Source organism: Propithecus coquereli, unplaced genomic scaffold (assembly GCF_000956105.1).
Source record: "Propithecus coquereli isolate 6110/MARCELLA unplaced genomic scaffold, Pcoq_1.0 Scaffold212, whole genome shotgun sequence".
In the NCBI taxonomy this organism is placed as follows: domain Eukaryota; kingdom Metazoa; phylum Chordata; class Mammalia; order Primates; family Indriidae; genus Propithecus; species Propithecus coquereli.
Genome location: NW_012146301.1, coordinates 2,580,269 through 2,599,876, shown reverse-complemented (window position 1 = coordinate 2,599,876; position 19,608 = coordinate 2,580,269). Strand labels below are relative to the sequence as shown.

The window sequence follows — 19,608 nt, the reverse complement described above, 5'->3', positions numbered from 1 at the left end:
CTGTGGTTTAGGGAAGCTCGGGGACAGCGGATCCCTTGCGGGGGGCGGGGGGAGGCAGTGCACAAGGAGAATGAGCAGCTGTGGGGAGGGGCACAGTTAAAAGGACTAAAATAGGAAGCTAAAATCTCAGCACAGTGTTTATCACTCACTTTATAGTGTACAATGTTGGTAAGTTTAAATGCATATATTAAAGCATTTAACTTGTATGTGGAATTACAGAAATAACACAGTCTTTCATAACTTGAGCATGCACGCGGGCGTGTGTATTTTATTCCTACCGGAAGACTAACTCAGCTGTTTTCGTCTCACTTCTTCACATGCGCCAGTTCTCCCAGTACCGTCCGCCTCCGCTGCTGGTGGTGGAGGAAGGGGCAGAGGGAGAGGAACCCTGGGCCACCCTGCGGGTGCCCTGGCCTTCTGTATCGTGGTTTTCCCAGCATGTGGCAGCCAAGACCAGTAGGAGAGGACGTGATAAGGTTCTTCCGCACTCATGTCCTTGGGGCGCCCTTGCTTCCCTCCGAGGGGAGCAGGTTCTGCCCGCAGCGGGAAGCACCGTAGGAGTGCGGTGGCGCACCCAGGCCTCCCACCCAGGTCCACCGGGGGCCTCCTCTGCTAACGGGAGTGCTGCACTGTCCTAGCAGACTTCACTTACAAAACACAAGTTCTAAGGTAAAATTGAGAATTTCAGGACAGTGGTGGCTTCTGAGTGCCAATTAAGCAGCGCAGAGTGTGCGTCAGTGTCCCTAAGGGCCCCGGTCCTGTGGGGACATGACAGGAGCCTGGTGTGTGGTGGCCCAGGCCACTGGTTCCCTGGGGCCCCGGAGTGGCTGGAGGCAGCGAGGGCTGCTTTCCTTCAGGGGCCCTGGGACGTGGAGGTCAGGAGGGGGTGTCAAGGCTCCGCCACCCTACCAGTCACCTTGTATAGTTACTTCATCTGGGTCTCAACCTCCTCATCTGGGGGCCGAGAAGATCTCATTTGTTGTTTTGAGCATGAATTTGAGACTGTTAGCGACATGTACATTGTGAGGCTGGGATGGCAGTGTTGTTCTGGGTCACTTCAGAGCTCCAGGTGGGACAGGCAGGTGGTGCTGGGGTCCCGCAGGGCAGAGGGGCTCTGAGTACAAGGCTGACTGGCACCTTCTCTCTGGTGTCAGGCCTGCTGGCCACCCGCCCCAGCACAAGCTCGTGGCTCTGGCTCCCACTGCCAGGCCTCTGCTGCGCCTCCTGAGCCGTCCTGCAGGGAGCCGCGGGGCTGGCAGCACCTCCACGCCTGGCCGCGCCCGGAATGTGGGGCCGAGGCCCTGGCAAGCGCTGGCTGCACACCAGGCGGCCCGGCCAGCCCTCCGTCCTGCCTGTTTGCACAGAGCTCCTTCCCAGCACGGCGTCTTGGGATTTTCCAGCTATTCCTTTCCTTGCTCTCAAAGAGGACACGGGGGTGCGACAGAAGGTCATGTCCATGTTGTTGGTCACTGAATGTTTTAAAGGTGGTAACACAAATTGCCTTTAAAGTGATGTGGCATGAAAAAAATCGTTAATTTTTGGCATGGCCAGCAGTGGTTGCTATGGCGCATTCAGAGGGCCTGAGATGGCATCAGGAACCATACAGCGCCCGTTTGTTTTCACAGACCTGTGAAAGTTCATAGTTTTGAGCAAACAACTGTGGGGAGGAGACCCCAGACTCTGATTTCAAAGGGCCGGTGTTTCACCGGGGCCTGTGCGGTTAATGTAAGAAAGGTGTTTTGCCACACGCTTTTCCGGGGTATTCACTGGGGTTGGCGAGGGATCTGCTTGAGCAGGAAGCCCCTGTCTTTGCTATAAAGAAACTAGCAGGCAACAAAATGAAAGCATCAAAGCGCCAACAGGATGTGGCTGGGAGCCCTCCCTGGCACGTTGCCCCCGAGAGCCACGCGGGGAACGGTGACCCTGGAGCTCGTTTCATGCTCCCAGGCCAGGCTGGAGTTGAAAGTTCAAGGCATTTTGTTTTTTCACCTGTTTCCTACGGTTCTAAGAAACTTTTGAAGAATTAATGTGTAACTATATCAGACACTCGGCATTTTCTCCAGGGAAAATAATGTTACAGTGGGGGAGGGAGGGGAAGTGGCTACTCAACTGAGATGCAGGAAGGTTTCTATAGAATAAGTGACATCCTCTCTGGGGTAAGTGTGCCCAGCATCGCATACCCTTACCACATTTCCACCACACTTGGGGACATAGGCATTTGCTCGAGGCCAGCACCCAGTGTGTGGCTACTGGTGGCCACATAAGGACCAGGGCAGCTGTTGGCAGCCTTGAAACCAGCGTTCAGTGTGACGGGGTGACCTGTGCTGTGGTCTCCGTGCCCTTCATGGAGCTGGCAGGCCAAGGGTCCGCCGGAGCCAATGATGACACAATGAATGACGAAAGCTAATTAACGCAGCACATGGAAAGACAGAGTGACGCTCTCCGCCAGGCAGGTCTCTGGGCCTGGAGTCTCTAGTTCTGAAACGATTTCTCCCCCAGCCATTGGCGAGTGGCAGAGCCTGCTCTGGCGGGGACCCGCACTTCAAGCCACCCAAATCCAGTCATTTTACTTCTGTTTTTTCTAACCCAGACTTGACAACTGGCAATACGCATTGTTAGTGGCCTGATGGTTTATCACATGGAAAAAATAGACACTTTGAAGTGATGACATATAGATTTTACTAACATTTCCTCCTGTCATTAATTTTTAATACTTCCAGGATGAATATTTTATTGAGGAATCTTTTTAAAAGGTGGTTTTTATGTTAGAAGCTGGTATTCATTTAAAATACTTTTGCAGATTAGCTTAAGCAGAGTTAAATATTAGCCCTTTCCTTGTTTGGTTCAGCCGGTATGTGTATGTGTTTTTCTAAATGTGGACCAGGCAGACGCAGTAGTTGTAATTTGTAAACTGTCCTAATCAACTCTTAAATCCTGCCTTTTACACTCTTGCCACCAGGTGGCTAAGAAAAAAAATTAAGCAAGAAAAAATCCAACAGTTATGCAGAGGACTCATAATCACTTTCAATTTCTGCTTCTGTGATGAAATATGAAACTACAGACGGACTGTGTTTGAAGAAAGAAAACTGCTGAGTTAGGTGACAGAGGCATTTCAAGCAGCGCCAGGCCAGATGGGCATCTCATAAGTGTGTTTGTTTTCTTAAATATTGACTGTTAAACTAACCACATTTTGCTGAACTAAAGCTTTTGGAGTCTCTCTCTGAGCCTCTTCCACCTCTGTGCTGACCCCGGGATGTCCACGTCATCCCCAGCCAGTGGGTTTGGGACAGCGGTGTGGCTTGGGTTCTGAGCACAGCGGCAGGCCTCCCCCATCCTTAAGGCTGGGGCCTCGTCGTCTGCAGAGATGTGGTTCAAGCTCCCTTAGAATCAGCTCTGGAACCCCCAAGTAAAATTCTCCAAACTGAATGATTCCGTGTATTAATGGTAAGATGCTGTAAGGAGATCCGTGCATGAGGGATGGTGACGTAACAGGCTGGAAGTCCCTTCTAGGCCCATTTTCTAGGGCTCCATCTGTTGGAGTAAGGCCTGCATCATACGGCACCAACCCTACTCCCCCCAGATTTCCACAGCGTCATGACGAGAAGGGCCATCTTCTCCCATGGATACAAAACTCTCCTCCTCCTTCCTCACCCGCAGGCTGTGTGGCCGCTGGGGCTGCCCTTCAATTCTCTAATTTATTAACTCGGACAAGTAACCTCTTGCTCGTACACCATTTTATTCACAATTTGCTTTTCTGATTCAAAGTGAACATGAGTGCCTTAATCCTCTAATGGGAATTAATTGCTTGTTTCAGTGCTTAACTCTGATCCTTTCTCCATCCCCACAGGGACAAGTTTCTTCCTGCAGGATCTGTGTGTGTTGTTCAAAACGCAATCAGAAAGGTAATGATGTTTTTCTTATGAAAGAAGCCAGAAATGCAGAATATTATTTTTCTTTTTTATTGCATTAATAGTATTCTCAAACTAATTTAATATTATAAAGGATACATTTACTGAATTCAGCAGGTAAAATGTAGAAAATAAGTTGGTCATTCCCAAATTAGTTCCTAGAAGAGAAGGTTAACTTCATTGCCTAGTTTTTTTTTTACGGAAACATTCTATCTTCTGCACAAGCAAATTACTGAGCTTAATCTGTCACGGGATTAGTTAAAAAAAAAAAAAGGAGAAGAAAGTTACTGAGTTGATTTTCCACAGAGCTGGAGTTACCATTCTATGGCCTAAGTACCATCATTTCTGTATACTACCAGATTTCCAAATATTCCTCTGGTTTTGAGAAATTATTAAGGGCACAACCACTACTTCATATGCCTTGATTCCCTCTCCCACTTATAATGTATTCATTCTTATTTTTAAGGGGCTTTGTTGGGAAGAATATAGTTAGCAGATATCGTTCAAGGAGGGGGCAGGGGAATTCACATTCGTTGGAGGCTTATGCCTGGCACACAGTTGGTGGGCAGTGGAGATAAGCTCTTGGGGGGAAGTGGGTGAACCTAGTTTTAAATAGGAGGAAATAGAAGCTCAGAGACTTGAAATAACATTCCCAAAGACCTACAGGTGCTAAGTGGTGGAAGTGGGAATTCAATTCGGACCTGTCATCATGCCACAGTGCATTTTTTTTACACTGGCCATGACTGTGTCCCTAAATGTCCATCTACAAAACTCTAAGTCCACTCTGCCTAACGTAGTTCCCTTTGAGGGCTGGGCCCACACTGTGTCTGATCCCGCAGGCCTGGTCTTCAGGGTCATGGTTCAGACCTAACCGGGCGCATCTACCTCACATTAAAGCAGAGACCAAGCGCAATCTTTGTTTTGCTCTGGAAAAGCCCAAATGGCTCCCCTAGAGCTGTTTCTATCTCTTATTTATTAATAGATAGTCTTACATTTTATCCAAGACTCTGACCCTAACCCAGTGTCACAGAGAAAAGGTTGAAGACACAGTAACATATGACTCTCCGAGGGCCTAACACTCTCATGGCCAGAATGAGTGACAGGCACGTTCTGAGTTACTCTTGACTGTGGTTCCAAGAGGCATCTGGCCAGTGTGATAGACTTTTCATATGTCCTGCTGGCTGTGATCCACACAGCAGCCTTAGAAATGGGCTGAACATGACAGATGAGGAACTAGAGTACAGGGAAATAAGGAACCCAAAACTAGCAGAAGGAAAGGAATAATAAAGATTAGAGATGAACAAAATAGAGAGTCGAAAAACAATAGAGAAAATCAGTGAAACCAAGAGTTGGTTGTTTGAAAAGATCAACAAAATTGACAAACCTTTAAATTAAAAAAAAAAAAGATTGAGAGACAAAGGAGACCTAAATAACTGAAACCAGAAGGGGACATTATAACCCATTTTATAGAAATAAAAGGGGGCTATAAGAGAGTACTATGAACAATTGTATGCCAACAAATTGGCTAACCTAGATGAAATAGACAAATTCCTAGAAATACACAACTGCCAAGACTAAATCATGACAAAATAGAAAATCTGAACATACCTATAACTAGTAACTAGTAAAGAGATTGAAGCATAGTCAAAAATCTGCCAAAAAAGAAAAGCCCCAGCACCAGATGGATGGCTTCACTGGTGAATTCTACCATTTAAAGAATTAACACCAATCCTCCTAAAACACTTCTAAAAAATTGAAGAGGAAGGAACACTTCCAAACTTTGTGAGGCCAGTAGCACTCTGATACCAAAGCCAGACAAGGACACTGCAAGAAACAAAACTACAGACTAAATCTTTGATGAAGACTGATGAAAAAATCCTAAACAAATACTAGCAGACAGAATTCAACAACATGTTAAAAGGATTATACACCCTGACTAAGTGGAATTTATTCCTGGAAAGCAGCAATGGTTCAACAAAGGAAAATCAATCAAAGTCATAAATTACACTAACAGAATGAAGGAAAAAAACCACAGGATCATCTCATATGATACAGAAAAAACATTTGACAAGACTCAACACTATTTCATGATAAAAACACTCAACAAATTAGGAATAGAAGGAAATTAACATAATAAAGGCCATATATGAAAAGCCCACAGTTAACATCATATTCAGTATTGACAAAATAAAAGCTTTTCCTCTAAGACCAGGAACAAAAACAAGGATGCCTGATTTCCCCACTTCTTTTCAACATAGTGCTAGGAATCCTGGCTAAAGCAATTGGGCAAGAAAAAGAGAGAAAAACCATCCAAATTGAAGGTATGAAGTAAAATTAACTCTGTGGACAACATGATCTTGTGTAGAAAACTTAAAAATTGCACCAAAAAACTGTTAGAGTAAGGAATTCAGCAAAGTTGCAGGATACAAAATTAACACACAAAAATTAGTTGCAGTCTTACACGCTAACAATGAACAGTCTGAAAAGGAAATTTAAGAAAACAATTCTATATACAATAGCATCCAAAAGAATGCTTAGGAACAAACTTGACTAAGAGGGGAAAAAGACCTATATGCTGAAAATTACAAAATATGCTGAAAGAAATTAAGACACAAATAAATGGAAAAATATCCATGTTCAATGACTGGAAGACAATATTAAGATGTCAATATTACCTAAACCAATCTACATATTTAATGCAATTCTTATCAAAATTGCCTGGGCATTTTTTGCAGAAATAGGAAAATCCATTCTAAAATTTATATGGAATTTCAAACGACCCCAAATAGACAAAGTAAACTTGAAAGAGAACAACAATGGTGGAGGTCTCATCTTTCCTGATTTCAAAACTTACTGCAAAGCTACAGTAATCAAAACAGTGTGGTACAGTAGTCTCCCCTTACCTGCAGTTTTGCTTAATGGGTACAGAGTTTCAGTTTTGTAGTATAAAAAAGTTCTGGAGCTCTGTTCTCACAACAACAGAAATATACTTAACACTGCTGAACTGAATACTTAACATAATTTTTTTTTTTTTTTTTCTGAGACAGAGTCTCACTCTTTTGCCCAGGCTAGAGTGCTGTGGTATCAGCCTGACTCACAGCAACCTCAAGCGATCCTCCTGCCTCAGCCTCCCGAGTAGCTGGGACTACAGGCGTGTGCCACCATGCCCGGCTAATTTTATATATATATACACACATATATATATATGTGTGTGTATATATATATATATATACATATATATATATATTTTTTTAGTTGTCCAGCTAATTTCTTTCTATTTTTAGTAGAGACGGGGTCTCGCTCTTGCTCAGGCTGGTCTCGAACTCCTGACCTCAAACAATCCGCCCGCCTCGGCCTCCCAGAGTGCTAGGATTACAGGCGTGAGCCACCGTGCCTGGCCTGAATACTTAACATAAAATTTACTGTCTTAATCATTTTTATGTGTACTTTATCACGATTTTTTAAAACTCCAAAATAGAAATACAGAAAGGATTTGGTTTATCAAATAAAATTCATTCAAAACAAGTGGGAGAAAGTGTATGGGGAGGTAGGGTCCTTTTCTCAGCTGCACTCGACAGGGCCACCTCCCCTCGGCCACCGGGTCAGTGCGACAGTGGAACCACGGAGGCCGTCGGAGTTCAGCAGGCCTGGGTTCATCCCCACTGCCGGCCCTGCACCCTCATCTATTAAGTGAAGATACCACCACCTACCTTATAGAGGCGAAAGGATGAAATAACCGAATGACACATAAACTGCTTCGTGCAGGGCCCAGCGCACCCACGTGACGCTCAGTCATGCCGTGAGCAAGGCCCACGGAGGACCCACCCTGTGAACCTGGTCCTCCTGGGAATTAGCCTCCTCAGAAACACCTCCACAAGACGCTTGTCCTCCTGCCTCTCTCCTAAGCCTGCTTGTCCACTCTGGGCTGAAATGTTTCTTTTCTTCTGTTGCAGTTGAATCCCTAGTGTACCAAGAACCAAGCCCACCGTGTGCCGAGCATCTGCTCTGTCCTGGCAACTTACCACTCTTACTCCAAAGTCCGTGCTGTTTCTAACGTGACCCTTCTAACCTCTGCTTTGTGCAAGTTCCCAGCCCTCGTGGCATCCTCCCCTCCTGAGCAGACGATGATGTCACCTCCTGTTGAAGGAGCAGCTTCTGAGGGAGGGCGGCGAGCTCTCTCCCACTAAGTGTCCTGCCTCCCCTCCACGACACTTCCGTTTCATGTGGTCTGGCTCGCCGTGTGTGCCGGCGTCACTCCTGCGGCGCACAGGGCTTTGCTTCTCCTGCCATCGCTGCCTTGCCCCTTCCCCTCTTGTCCTGGCAGCAGGCAGAGCAAGACCCCCTCTGCCCCCAACCTCCACCTGGCTCCAGCCCTTTCTCCAGTGCCCACAGGTGCCACCTTACCGATGTCTTCTTGGAGACCTAAAACACACTCTCGTTAACTGTATCTGAATAAACTTTCCCGCCAGCTTTCTAAGCAAGCAGCTCCTGTCCCGTGGTTTCCTTTCTGGTTCACATCAAGGCTCTCAGATACAAGGGCTATGTGCCCTGTAGAAGGGCTGGCGGTGCAGAGGAAGGAAAGAACAGTGGGAGCAACAGGCTCCTTTGTCCCTGCATCCTCCCTAAGTGCCACTCAGCCCACGAAGACAGAGGAGGAAAGCGGGCAACAGAACTCTGGAAGACAGAACACAGATGCGGGCGGTAGCTGAGTTAGCAGCCTAGAGATGCCAGAAACCTGAGTTCCTGCGTGGTGAGGAGTGAGCGAGAGAGAAATTAGCTGACCAGTACCTGCAACGCCAGAAAGCTCCAGAACTGTAGGCCACAGGCGTGGAAGGCAAGGGCAGGGCTAGAAACAGGAGAGGCTGAAAGTCTGTACAAGGAGCAGAGAGACCTCACAGTCTCCCCTCAAACCCAACAGAGGACAGTGGGTTCCTTTCTAGAGAGTTGACTGGATTCTAGCCTTGGTGTTGGGAACAGCGGGCCCCGCTTGCAGTGGCAGCCTGAAAATGGGGGTGAAGAGAAACTCCACAGACATGGAGATTATTGGGGCCCCCCAAACCTGTCCCCAGAGTCCCCACACAAGGCCTCCAACTATCGGGCCGTCTCTGCCTCACGCAGACTGCAGCCTCACTTCTAAAGAGCATCTCGGTTCCATACGAAAGGCCAGACAGAGATTACTGACATTTGCAGAAAACCTGTTAAAGAAACACAGATAGCAAAACAGAAAAGAGGAATTCAGGAGAAAGAGAGGCAATGAAGGGAAAAAGAAAACTCAGGGATTGTGTCTGTGAAGGACAGGACGCTAAGAAAAATAGAGAACGAGAAAAAGATTTTGGAAATAAATACGATGGCAATTTTTTTTTGCAGACAGTCTCACTCTGTCACCCAGGCTGGAGTGCAGTGGCGTCATTATAGCTCACTGCAGCCTTGAACTCCTGGGCTCAAGGGATCCTCCCACCTCAGCCTCCTGAGTAGCTGGGACTACAGGCACGTGCCACCACACCCAGCTAATTTTTTAGTATTTTTATAGAGATGGGGTCTCACCAGGTTGCCCAAGCTGTCTCGAACTCCTGGCCTCAAACAATCCTCCCGGCTCAGCCTCCGAAAGTGTTGGGACTATAGATGTGAGCCATTGTGCCTGGCCATGTTTTTTACAAAAACAGAAGAATAGGAACATAAAGTAGAATATAAAGAAAAAGACCTGAAAGAAAGGAGAAAAGAACAGAATGCTGGCGGATTAAACCAGGAGATCTACCGCCGGAATATTGGGAGATCCAGAAAGAGAACAAAGAGGAAGGAGAGGGAAGAACATTCCCCCGGGATCCAGAGTAATGAGTGTTCGTGTTGAAATCCCAGCACAGATCCACCAGTCACATCATAAAATTTCAGAATCCAAGGGACCAAGGGGAGACCTGAAGTGCCTCCAGGGAAGAACTCAAGTCACACACAAAGGACCATGAATCACAACACGCTGGACTTCTCAGCAAGACCTGGGGACGTTAGAAGACAATGAAGAAAATGCCTTTAAAGTTCTGAAGGAAATGATTTCTAGAATCTTCTACCCAGCCACACTATTAACCAACGGTGGGAAAGAATGAGCTTCAGCAAAATGAGGCAGTCAACCAAGGAAGGGGCCGGGGCTCCCACAGAAGGGAGAGGCCAAGGGAAGCAAGAGTGGCAGCGACATTGTGACCCTGAGGACCCAGACTGGAGCAGACGGGCTCCCGGTCCTGACGGTGCTTTCGGCAAATGGGAGCCTGAGCCACTGTCCCGGAAACCTCAGCAAAACCAATCTGAAGCCATTTTTAATTTCAAGACAGACAAAGTCCAAGAAGGAAACTGAGCCGTAGTACACTGTGCGTCTTAGCCGAGGGCGGCGTTCACAGAGCTCCGACGCCGGAACGGGTCCGGGCTGAGCCCACGTTGTGATGTGAACCCACAGCAGCCTCCAGCGGCAGGTGGCTGTGCCGACTTCCTGTACAGTGGGAGCTGAGGCACAGAGAGGTCAATTGATTTACCTAAAGTAGCACAGTTACTAAGTGGTACAGCCAGGATTTTAACCCAGGCAATTTGGTTCTGAAGTCTGCGCTTTAAAACACTATGCTCACCTGCTTTTGGGGTAGAAAGGCAAGACATAACTTAAAATATCAAAAAGTAGTGGTATAAGTAACATTATGGACATAGATACCAAATACAAGAGTTAAAAGACTTCAAAGTGTTGCCTCCAGGGAGTGGAGGGGGGGTAGGAAATTTCATTTTCCTTGTAAAGCTGTTAGACTAGTGACACTATGGACAAGTGTTACTTCGATAAACTGAGTCAGAGGAGGTGAGCCCGGCGCTGAGGAGGGCTGGTCCCCCCTCTGCCCGGGTCGGGCCCGGCCGGGCAGGCTCAGGTCAGCAGTGGCCCCTCGCGGGGCAGAGCCGGCCGCCGTGCAGGGGCTGCAGTGGGAGAGGGCGCGTCCGCAGGAGGCCGCCAAGGACCCTTGGGGGCTGCGCTGGGGACAGGCTGGAGGGAACAAGGAAGCCCCTGCGGGAGACGGAGTCGCGGGGCTGGGGTGCAGGCGTGGGGACGCTGCGTGACTCCTTCCCAACGTGGGTCCATCCAGATCTGCCCTCGTCCTCTGGGCACTCCTCGCCCGCTGCCGTATTCAGCCCTGCACCCCGGTCCTTGCCGCTCTCTCCGGATACTCTCCAGCCACGCACTGCCCGCCAGTTCTGCTCTCGGCCGATGCGTGTCATTTTCACTGTCGGTTCCCCTAGCAGCCAAGTTCTGGCGACTTTGGCTCAAGTACTTGCCCTTCCTCCCCCCTCTGCACCACCCCATCCCAGGGTCCTCCTGATTGCATCCTGACGTTCAGATCACAGGTGCGCCCCACTTCTGACAAGCCCCCCACTGTTGTCAGAGTCACTGTAACTAGGGGTCAGATCACGTCCCCACCCTGGCTACCTAGCCCCAGGGCTACCAAACGGCCAGGCCGGCTGGGGTGCGTGTGCCTGGCCAGCCTGGTGTTTTTCCCACGGCCACACCTTTCCTGATATGATGCGCCTGAAATCTAGGGGATACTGGTGTCACGCACGCTGGGGGCCAGCTCAGAGGCAGCAGAGAGGAGGAGGGGTGAGGGGCCGCCCTCCTCCGGGACGGCCCTGGAGAGGAGAGGCCAGGCCAACACCCGGAGCAGCCCGGGTGTCTGCTGATAAGAAAACAGAAGTCCTGTGAGTTAAGTATGACTTCTCCAAGGGCCACCTGTCCATGTCCAGAGGGTGTCACCACCCAGACGTTACTGGCTGGTTGATGGATGCATCTTTTGTTTTCTTGCACCTGCAGTCCCGGCTCCCAGACGCCTGCCACAGGCTGTCATTAAGCCGTGCGGGGCAAACGGGGCCGCCCCTTTCAGCCTTCATTTCCATTTGCGTTTGAGTCACTTTTACACAGATCACTTCTGTCCTTCTGTAACAGTTCGTGGCACAGACCCAGGCAAGTGGTAAACATTTACCTTCACACTGGAGCCCAGGTCGCTGCGGTGAGTCACAGTGAGTCACCATGAAGGATCATTACCCTCTAAGACCTTGAAAAAGGAAACGCTGAAAGGTGTGATTGCTGAAGTTTTGCTGGGCCATACTGCCAGGACTGGAATGTAAATTTAGTGCTGAAACTCGAATTCTTTCTTGTAGCTGGACTATAGGTGCTTATAGAAAATACACATTATATATGCTTGTTATTTCTGATTTTTCTATAAATGTATTGTTGCAATTTTCAAAGTCCTTTTTGAAAGACTGAAAACTGCTCAAGAAATGGCAGGCTAGGTGTGGTGGCTCACGCCTGGAATCCCAGCACTTTGGGAGGCTGAGGCGGGAGGATTACTTGAGACCAGGAGTTCAAGATCAGCCTGAGCAGGAGCAAGACCCCATCTCTACAAAAAAATAGAAAAATTAGCCAGCTGTCATGGCGAACACCCGTAGTCCCAGCTACTCGGGAGGCTGAGGCAGGAGGATCACTTGAGCCCAGGAGTTTGAGGTTGCCGTGAGCTATGAGGATGCCACTGCACTCTAGCCTGGGAGACAGAGCAAGACCCTGTTTTAGATGGATGGATGGATGAAGGGAGGGAGGGAGGGTAGGGGGAAGGGAATGGAAGGAAGAAAAGAAAGAAAATGACAATTCTGCAGGGCTTGATCACAGGACAGGCTGGCTGTCCCCATCTGACAAACAGCTGGGATGTGAGCCTTTTCCTAGATTGGCAGCCACAGATGGTGACTGGTGTTTCTGGGAGCCTCAGCACACGATGGCCAAGTGCAGTGGATTCTCTGGGCTGTGCTGGGGGCTCAGGAGAGGAGCAGTTGCTTGGCCAGACAGGGTGGGTCTGGGAGGTCACTGCTGTGGCCTGGCCAGGGTGTCCTTGGGCCTTGAGCTGTTACCACTGGGGTGGGGGGCCAGGGCTGAGAATGGTGACCTTAAGGACATGAGGCAGGCTGAGGCGGTCACGAGGCCAGGTCTTTGTGAGACCAGAGGCGATCCTTACTCAGTAGTCAGGCAGCAAAGGCCATCGCAGAGCTGGGAGGACGCTCCGGCTCTGCTGTGGCTCCCGTGCGGGTGGCGCTAAGGGGCTGTCATGCAGCATGGGCTGCACGTGGTGGTCCCTGCGAGAGCCAGGGCAGCCGTGTGAAGTGGGAATTCTGCTTTGGTCCATCCAGGTAGCACAGGGGGAGGCTGGTGAGCCCCGTCTTCCTGCCGCAGGAGACGGGTGCCCTATTACAGACGCATGGACGAAGTCACAAGCGTGTGCCCCTTGCCCTAGACCAGGGATTGGCAAACTGCAGCCCACAGGTCAGATCTGGCCTGGCGTCTGCTTTTGAACAGCCCACAAACTGAGAATGGCTTTTACATTTTTAAAAGGCTGAAAAAAATCAAAACATTTCGTGACATGAAAACTGTATGACATTCTAGTTTCGGTGTCCATGAATAAAGCCTTGCGGAGCACGGCCACGCTCGTTCATTCACATCTGGTCTACGACCAGCAGAGCGGAGGAGCTGGGAGGGACACAGCCCAGAGCGCACAGCGTCGCCTCCCTGGCCCTGCGCAGGCAAAGCGTGCGACCCCGCCGCCGCCACTGGCTGACGCGTCCGCTTCCCGTCTCCTTTGTAGCCGCTCCGTCCGAATGGCCCACGTCTTCCTGTACGGCACCCTGAAGCGCGGCCAGCCCAACCACCAGGTCATGCTGGACGGCGCCCACGGCTCCGCCGCCTTCCGCGCACGTGGCCGCACGCTGCAGCCCTACCCGCTGGTCATCGCTGGTGAGTACAACATCCCGCGGCTGCTGAACCTGCCTGGCAAGGGCCGCTGCGTGGAGGGCGAGATCTACGCGGTGGATGAGCAGATGCTGCGCTTCCTTGACGACTTCGAAGGCTGCCCAGACATGTACCAGCGCACCACGGTGACGGTGCGGGTGCTCAAGGACCTGGGTGAGGGTCCCAAGGACACGCTGGCGGCCGACACCACGGTGCAGTGCTTCGTGTACAGCACGGCCACCCACCCGCCCGAGTGGGTCCACCTCCCGTACCACGACAACTACGACTCCGAGGGGCAGCACGGGCTGCGCTACACTCCCAGGGAGGACAGATGAGGAGGGCAGGGACCGCGCCGCTGCCAGGGGAGAGGCAGGCCTGGGGTGTGGGGTTAGCGCAGTCTGTGCGCACTCAGTGCAAGGGCGTAGCAGCGCCTTTCAGCGGAGTCTTTGTGAACAACTCAATCTGTGGGAAAAGCAAACAATCTCTCTTTCAATGGCAGCTGATATTACAAATTTTGACATACTTGCAATTGTCCTCGCAGATCTTTCTTTCTAATACTGCTTCACTGCTTGCTGCTTAAAGAGTGTCCTGGGCTAGAACGTACTAGATAAGAAAAATTTAGGATTTGGATTCCCCTAAATGGCATTTGGAGAACTCGTGTTATCATACTTTCCTTTCTTCTTCCCCTCCTCTCCCTCCTTTTTGCTTTGCTTTAATCTGAAGATAACGTTTAAAATGAATGTAAGGGCTTTGTGTGGCGGCTGGATTTTAGCAGCCCTACTCAACTGATTCTGTTCCGTAGCACCTAGGAAAAAAATTTTTTTAAATAAAAGCTGATTTTAGGTTGCTCAACATCAACATAATAAAAAGATCCTCAAGAAAAACATGCTGTTTTGGAGCATATATAGCATCTAATTTTTAGATCAAGCTTATACAGAAACCATTGATGATCATTTAAAATTAAACGAGATTAAACTAGATGTTTTGGGAAACAAAATATAAAAATGTTGGTGGTATGTTTGGCCCCTTTTATTTTTTTGGTATACTTATTTACTTGGTAGAAGGTTCTTTTTATTTTAATCTAGCAAAATAACGAACACCCACTTGCTGGCAGACACAGCTGAGCACCCAGACTTCAAATGGAAGTTTATCCGAGTCCAGATCTCAGCAGCCAGGCCCGTCACTGCCTCCTGAGGGAGCAGCATTTTGGGGGTGGCCTTTCAGAGGAGAACCAACACATTAGTAATTTGTTCTTCAGGCCTGACAGAAGCTTAGCTTCCGAATACAAACAGCACTTAAAATAATTTTAGCAAGGCACGAAGTACCAATTACTACCCACCTCCATCTGATAATTTGTCAGCATAGACTCAAAATCAGCGCACGACTCTTTGCTTCTGCTCACCAGTAAAGTATGAAATGTATTCCAAGAATTTCAGAACCAACTGAAAATGCAGCTGCTGATCCTTAGCAACCTCATTCTCCGTTGGGAGATCTCACTTACGCTTCAACTTAATGGTAGACTGTGATCGCTAACTGCATCTGGCACAAAAACATGATCATTATTTTTAGCCTCTTTTTCTTAATTGGAAACTTGCTTCACAAAAACACAAAAAGGCGAGGATAACTACCAGCTGATGAGCCTGTGGCAGCCGCACCCACTACGGTTGAGTGAGGCAGCCCCAAGGCCTGTGGCAGTGGGGACAGGACAGCAGCCTGCTTTTCCTCCGCAGAGTGGACAGACCCCGTGTCAGCCAGCGAGCCCTGAGGTGGCCTCCTGAGGGGACAGCCATCAGTGCTACACCCACGTAGAGCCACAGCAGGAAGGGGATTGGCAGAATCAGCACTGGGCTCTCTGGTCTTTAGGAAGTGAGGAATGATCAGCAACAGGAGTTAGGTCCTCAGTTGCAGAATAAGGTAATCAGATTATAAAATGGTAAGTGCTAATTTGATAAAAACGGAAGGCAGAGAACTGGAATTAATATAAATTTTTTAAAAGGATCACAAAGAAATGCTAGTATTTACAGTCTATTGGCACAGCCTGCAGCCGATGTGTACATTGTCTTCATTCAAAAAAAGGGCAAACTAATATTTAGACAAATGCTTGGTTTTATTGATTTAATTTTGACACTAGGAAATCTCACAGCAGAAGTACAAATCATATGTACAAGTATTTATATCAAAAAAATTTCCATTGGTGCTATTTTGGCAGAATGTTGGTTTGACTTATGTGGAATAAACATGACGACATAAAACCTGCTGCACAGGAGTGTCCCTGTAAATGCTGGAATAAATTGAGTGTGAAAGAATAATACAAATGGCTAATTAAATTGGGTGATGACTGAAAGGCTATAAATAACTTCATTCCAGTTCCACAAGCAGATCTCCTTCTCCAACCGTGTCTCCAGCTTTACAATGCATGGATTTTACCTTGAATGAAAAAAAAATGGGGGAGGAGGGTAAGAATTATTAACCAGAACCCGGAGGGAGCAATCTCTCACTCCGTTGCCGGAAGCGAACAGCCTCGCAGGCCGAGGAGCACAGGTACCAGCTGCTCCGCTCGAGCCCATCCGAGCGGAGCCTGACGAACAGGCATGTCCCTGTGGTGGCTGTGACTGCACCTTCCCCGCTCCCATCTCTTCAGTCCTCGTCAGCCAGCCTGAGGGGTGTTCTCTGGGAGTCTGAGCTGTAGCTGGCTCGCTGGCCCCTGTACTGCACGCTCGGGCCCAGGCAGCATCTTGAAAGTCTAAAGGGTTCATGCCAGGTGAGTCCTGAACACCCAGCCTCCCTGTCCTATGGTTTTAGGTTGTAGAATGTTCTCAGAGAGCTAATGGGATACTTAGTGTGAAAGACAAAAAAGGACAAAATGACACAACAGTTAAAACAGGTACTGATTAAGAGGAGGACCTCCCTAGCCGATCATCACCTTCCTTTTGAAGGAAAGGAAATATTCAGAAGCTGTGTGGCTGGACAGGTCGCCCTTCGTGGCACCATATGGGAACGTGGAACTGTGCCTTCTACCAATTTCTCTTGATTTTTATCAAGTTTTGCTTTCCCAAATTTGTGTTCAGATTTAATATTAGAAGGGAGATGGTTGGAGTAGGGAAGAGACAGTCATTTGCCTTCTTGCAGGTTCTTGCGTGGGTGTGAAAATGGACAATGGGTTAGAACTAATTGGCTGCGTGGGCAGTTGGCAAACATGAAAGACGCCAGCGACGTCTGGGTTGGCGCACAGGCCTGTGTCGCTGCCCCTTCACAGTGAGCACCCTAGAAGGGACTTTTTTTCTTAAACTCGAGCCCAGGGTCTTTAAGAACGATGTGAACCTATGCAGTGGATACTTGCAAGGCCTGGCTCGCAGACGCTATCGCACAGAAGAGGCTGCCTCAGATGTTTGTCTATGATGTATTTTTAATGATGCTACAATTACTACAGTAAAGGATCTGTTTCCTTGCTGAGCCTCTTCTCTGGGAGGAAAAGTGACCCTCCCAGGTAAGAACCAGGCTTCGAGCCACTCCTCTGGGGCCCTGCTGGGTTGGATTCAGGAGGCCCAGGGATGGGGAGAGGGGTATAGAAGGGACAGGAAGGACTCCAGTTCACAGGGTCAGGTCAAGAGACAGAGTTCACCGGGTGCCTATCGACACCCTGAAAAGCAGCTCTGGGCTGCTGAGGGTGACAGAGCCCCAGGCCACGAGGAAATAAAACATGCTGGCAGATGTGACCCACACTCCGTCACGGCACCAACGTTAGCACCTTGGTCCAGCAGCATGGGGGCCTTGGCACGCATCGGACACACATATCTGTCCCCTACAACCAGGCCAAGTTCTCCTCCAGGATGGAAATGTCATGATGCTAGTGCAGCACAAACTTTAAATAATCCCAATGAACAAACAAAACCGTTTTCACATTTATAGAAACCAACGTTTTCTTGTTCACTTTTTAAAAAAGTGATTAAATTTAGAAAGAATTCCTAAAAAGCTGCAAATCAAGCCATTCTACCCTCTAAAACCCCACAGAGACATGCAGCTGCCGGCTCAGGGCCCACCTGAGCACACGCCTGGACCTCTGCTCGCCCAGCTGGGACCAAGCAGGGCGCCCCCTGGGCCCTTCTCTGAGAATCAGGGTCATTGCCTTCTGGGGTGACAGACCATGAGACAGACAGACACACTATGGCTCTCTGATACAAACTTGGTGTGAGTGGATGGATGTCTCTGCACCTGACATCCCCAACATGCAACACATGCAGGACACGGCTGGCCTTTGCTGCTGTCCCCAGCCCCACCCCCAGTCACACTCCACCATGCAGATACTTCCAAACCAAAACATCCCTCAGAAAAGGATCATTTACTCACTAATGGCATCTTTTTAGTCGCAGGTAGAATAATGAAGTTATTGCTTAAAAGGACTTTTCTATAATATTTTCTTTAAGGAAAAAATGCCTTTAAGCAAGTTTTGCCTTTAACAAATTTCAAGACTAACAGATCTCGCCTTTTTTCCTCCCTCAATGATTCAGTTGTGCGTGTGTGCATGGGCTCAGCCCCTGATCTGAGATTGAATCGTCCTCTTCGTGGAGAAATTATCTTGAAGAGTTGCATTAATTTTTGCAATCTGTAAAATCGTTTCCTGCTGTGTCACAGAAGTCTCAGATAACTAACTGCCTCCAAGACAGATGTAAACATTAAAAATTAAAGACTCCTTAATTTGAAAGACATTAAAGTGAAGAACAGTTGTTCTTTGACTACCTGAACATAATACATGGACTTTTTTGGAAGGCCCATTTTCCACAAGGCAGGGACACATCAGTGACAGTGAGAGGAGCCCTCCAATCTTAATGTCCTCTGTAAAAGGGGGATTTAGAAGAAATCACCCCCGTGGTCCCTTTCAGGCCAAACTGTCCATGGCTCAAAGGTGGAAGTTGTGCTTCCATCGCAAGGCCGGCATGGGCTGGCGGAAACTTGGGGACATACCTTGCCAGTTTTCCCAGCTGTCATACTGTTCTGCATTTTCATGGCTTCAATCACACAAATTTCCTGACCTTCTGCTACCTGGAAAATGAATAAAAAATGGACATAAGTCTTCAAAGCATTCTAATTTTGTAATAATGCTTAAGAGCAAAGCCATTAAGAAATTCTTTGTCAAATGCATTGAAAGTTTTGCCTATAAACGGTGGCAACGATCTCTAATGTTTCCTATTCGAAGTTCATCTCCAGGGGAAGCAGATAAAGGCCATTCCCTCCATCAAGTCCTTGTTAGAAAAAATCCTGACGCTGGAGGATTTGGGGCCTCCCAGGGGATCTCCGAGTCTGTCTTTGCCCCTGACAGAGGTGCTGTGAAATTGGAATGTTTTCCGCTTACCTGAAATGTCCAGAATTGCCAGAAAGGCAAATCTCTACAGAGTATGTGAGGTTGCCTGGGGCTGAGGGGGAAAGGGTGACTGCTGATGGGTACAGGGTTTCTTTTTGGGGTGGTGAAAATGGTCTAAAATTGATCGCAGTGATGGCTGCACAGCTCTGTGAATAGACAAAAGCCACTGAATTGTACACTTTGAAAGGGGTAAATTGTATCGCCTGTCATTTTCATCTCAGTAAAGCTGTCACCAAAAGATGGGACATTTCTGTCTGTACCCCTGGGGAGCTGGGAACAACAGCTCAGCGTCCGGGCGCGAGGACCACAGTCCCAGTCTCCGCACACACACCAAATGCTGCCGAGGAGGCCGCTCCCAGGAAGCTCCTTCCTACCCAGGGAGTGACTGCTAGCGCTCTGCCCATTCCCTGCAAGGAGACCGCGAGCTCCCTCGGGCACTCACGCGAGCCTCGCGCTCTGACGTCTGCCTTTCACGCCAGGGGAGCACGGGCCGAGCCGGGTGTAGGCCAGACCTGGGCTTCCACGTGGGAGTCAGCGTGACTGAAAGCCTCCCTATT

General features: G+C 48.8%; 2 protein-coding genes across 3 annotated transcripts in view; one reads left to right on the top strand and one right to left on the bottom strand.

The window, feature by feature from the left end:
* GGACT (gamma-glutamylamine cyclotransferase) overlaps positions 1-14,626 on the top strand; it is a 46,565-nt gene extending 31,939 nt beyond the window's left edge. Inside the window, exons 2-3 of one of the 2 annotated variants that reach the window (XM_012644427.1) lie at positions 3,848-3,902; positions 13,550-14,626. In XM_012644427.1, the coding sequence (XP_012499881.1) occupies positions 13,563-14,027 (465 nt within the window). In that variant the 5' untranslated portion in view covers positions 3,848-3,902; positions 13,550-13,562 and the 3' untranslated portion in view covers positions 14,028-14,626. Of the gene's footprint in view, positions 1-3,847; positions 3,903-13,035 lie in introns of those variants that run through there. The other variant, XM_012644426.1, reaches the window with a different exon arrangement.
* A 1,154-nt stretch (positions 14,627-15,780) lies between these two features.
* PCCA (propionyl CoA carboxylase, alpha polypeptide) overlaps positions 15,781-19,608 on the bottom strand; it is a 375,245-nt gene continuing 371,417 nt past the window's right edge. Inside the window, exons 22-23 of the mRNA XM_012644433.1 lie at positions 18,655-18,732; positions 15,781-16,119 (exon numbers count right to left, since the gene is read on the bottom strand). Coding sequence (XP_012499887.1) covers positions 16,051-16,119; positions 18,655-18,732 — 147 coding nt within the window. The 3' untranslated portion in view covers positions 15,781-16,050. The remainder of the gene's footprint in view (positions 16,120-18,654; positions 18,733-19,608) is intronic.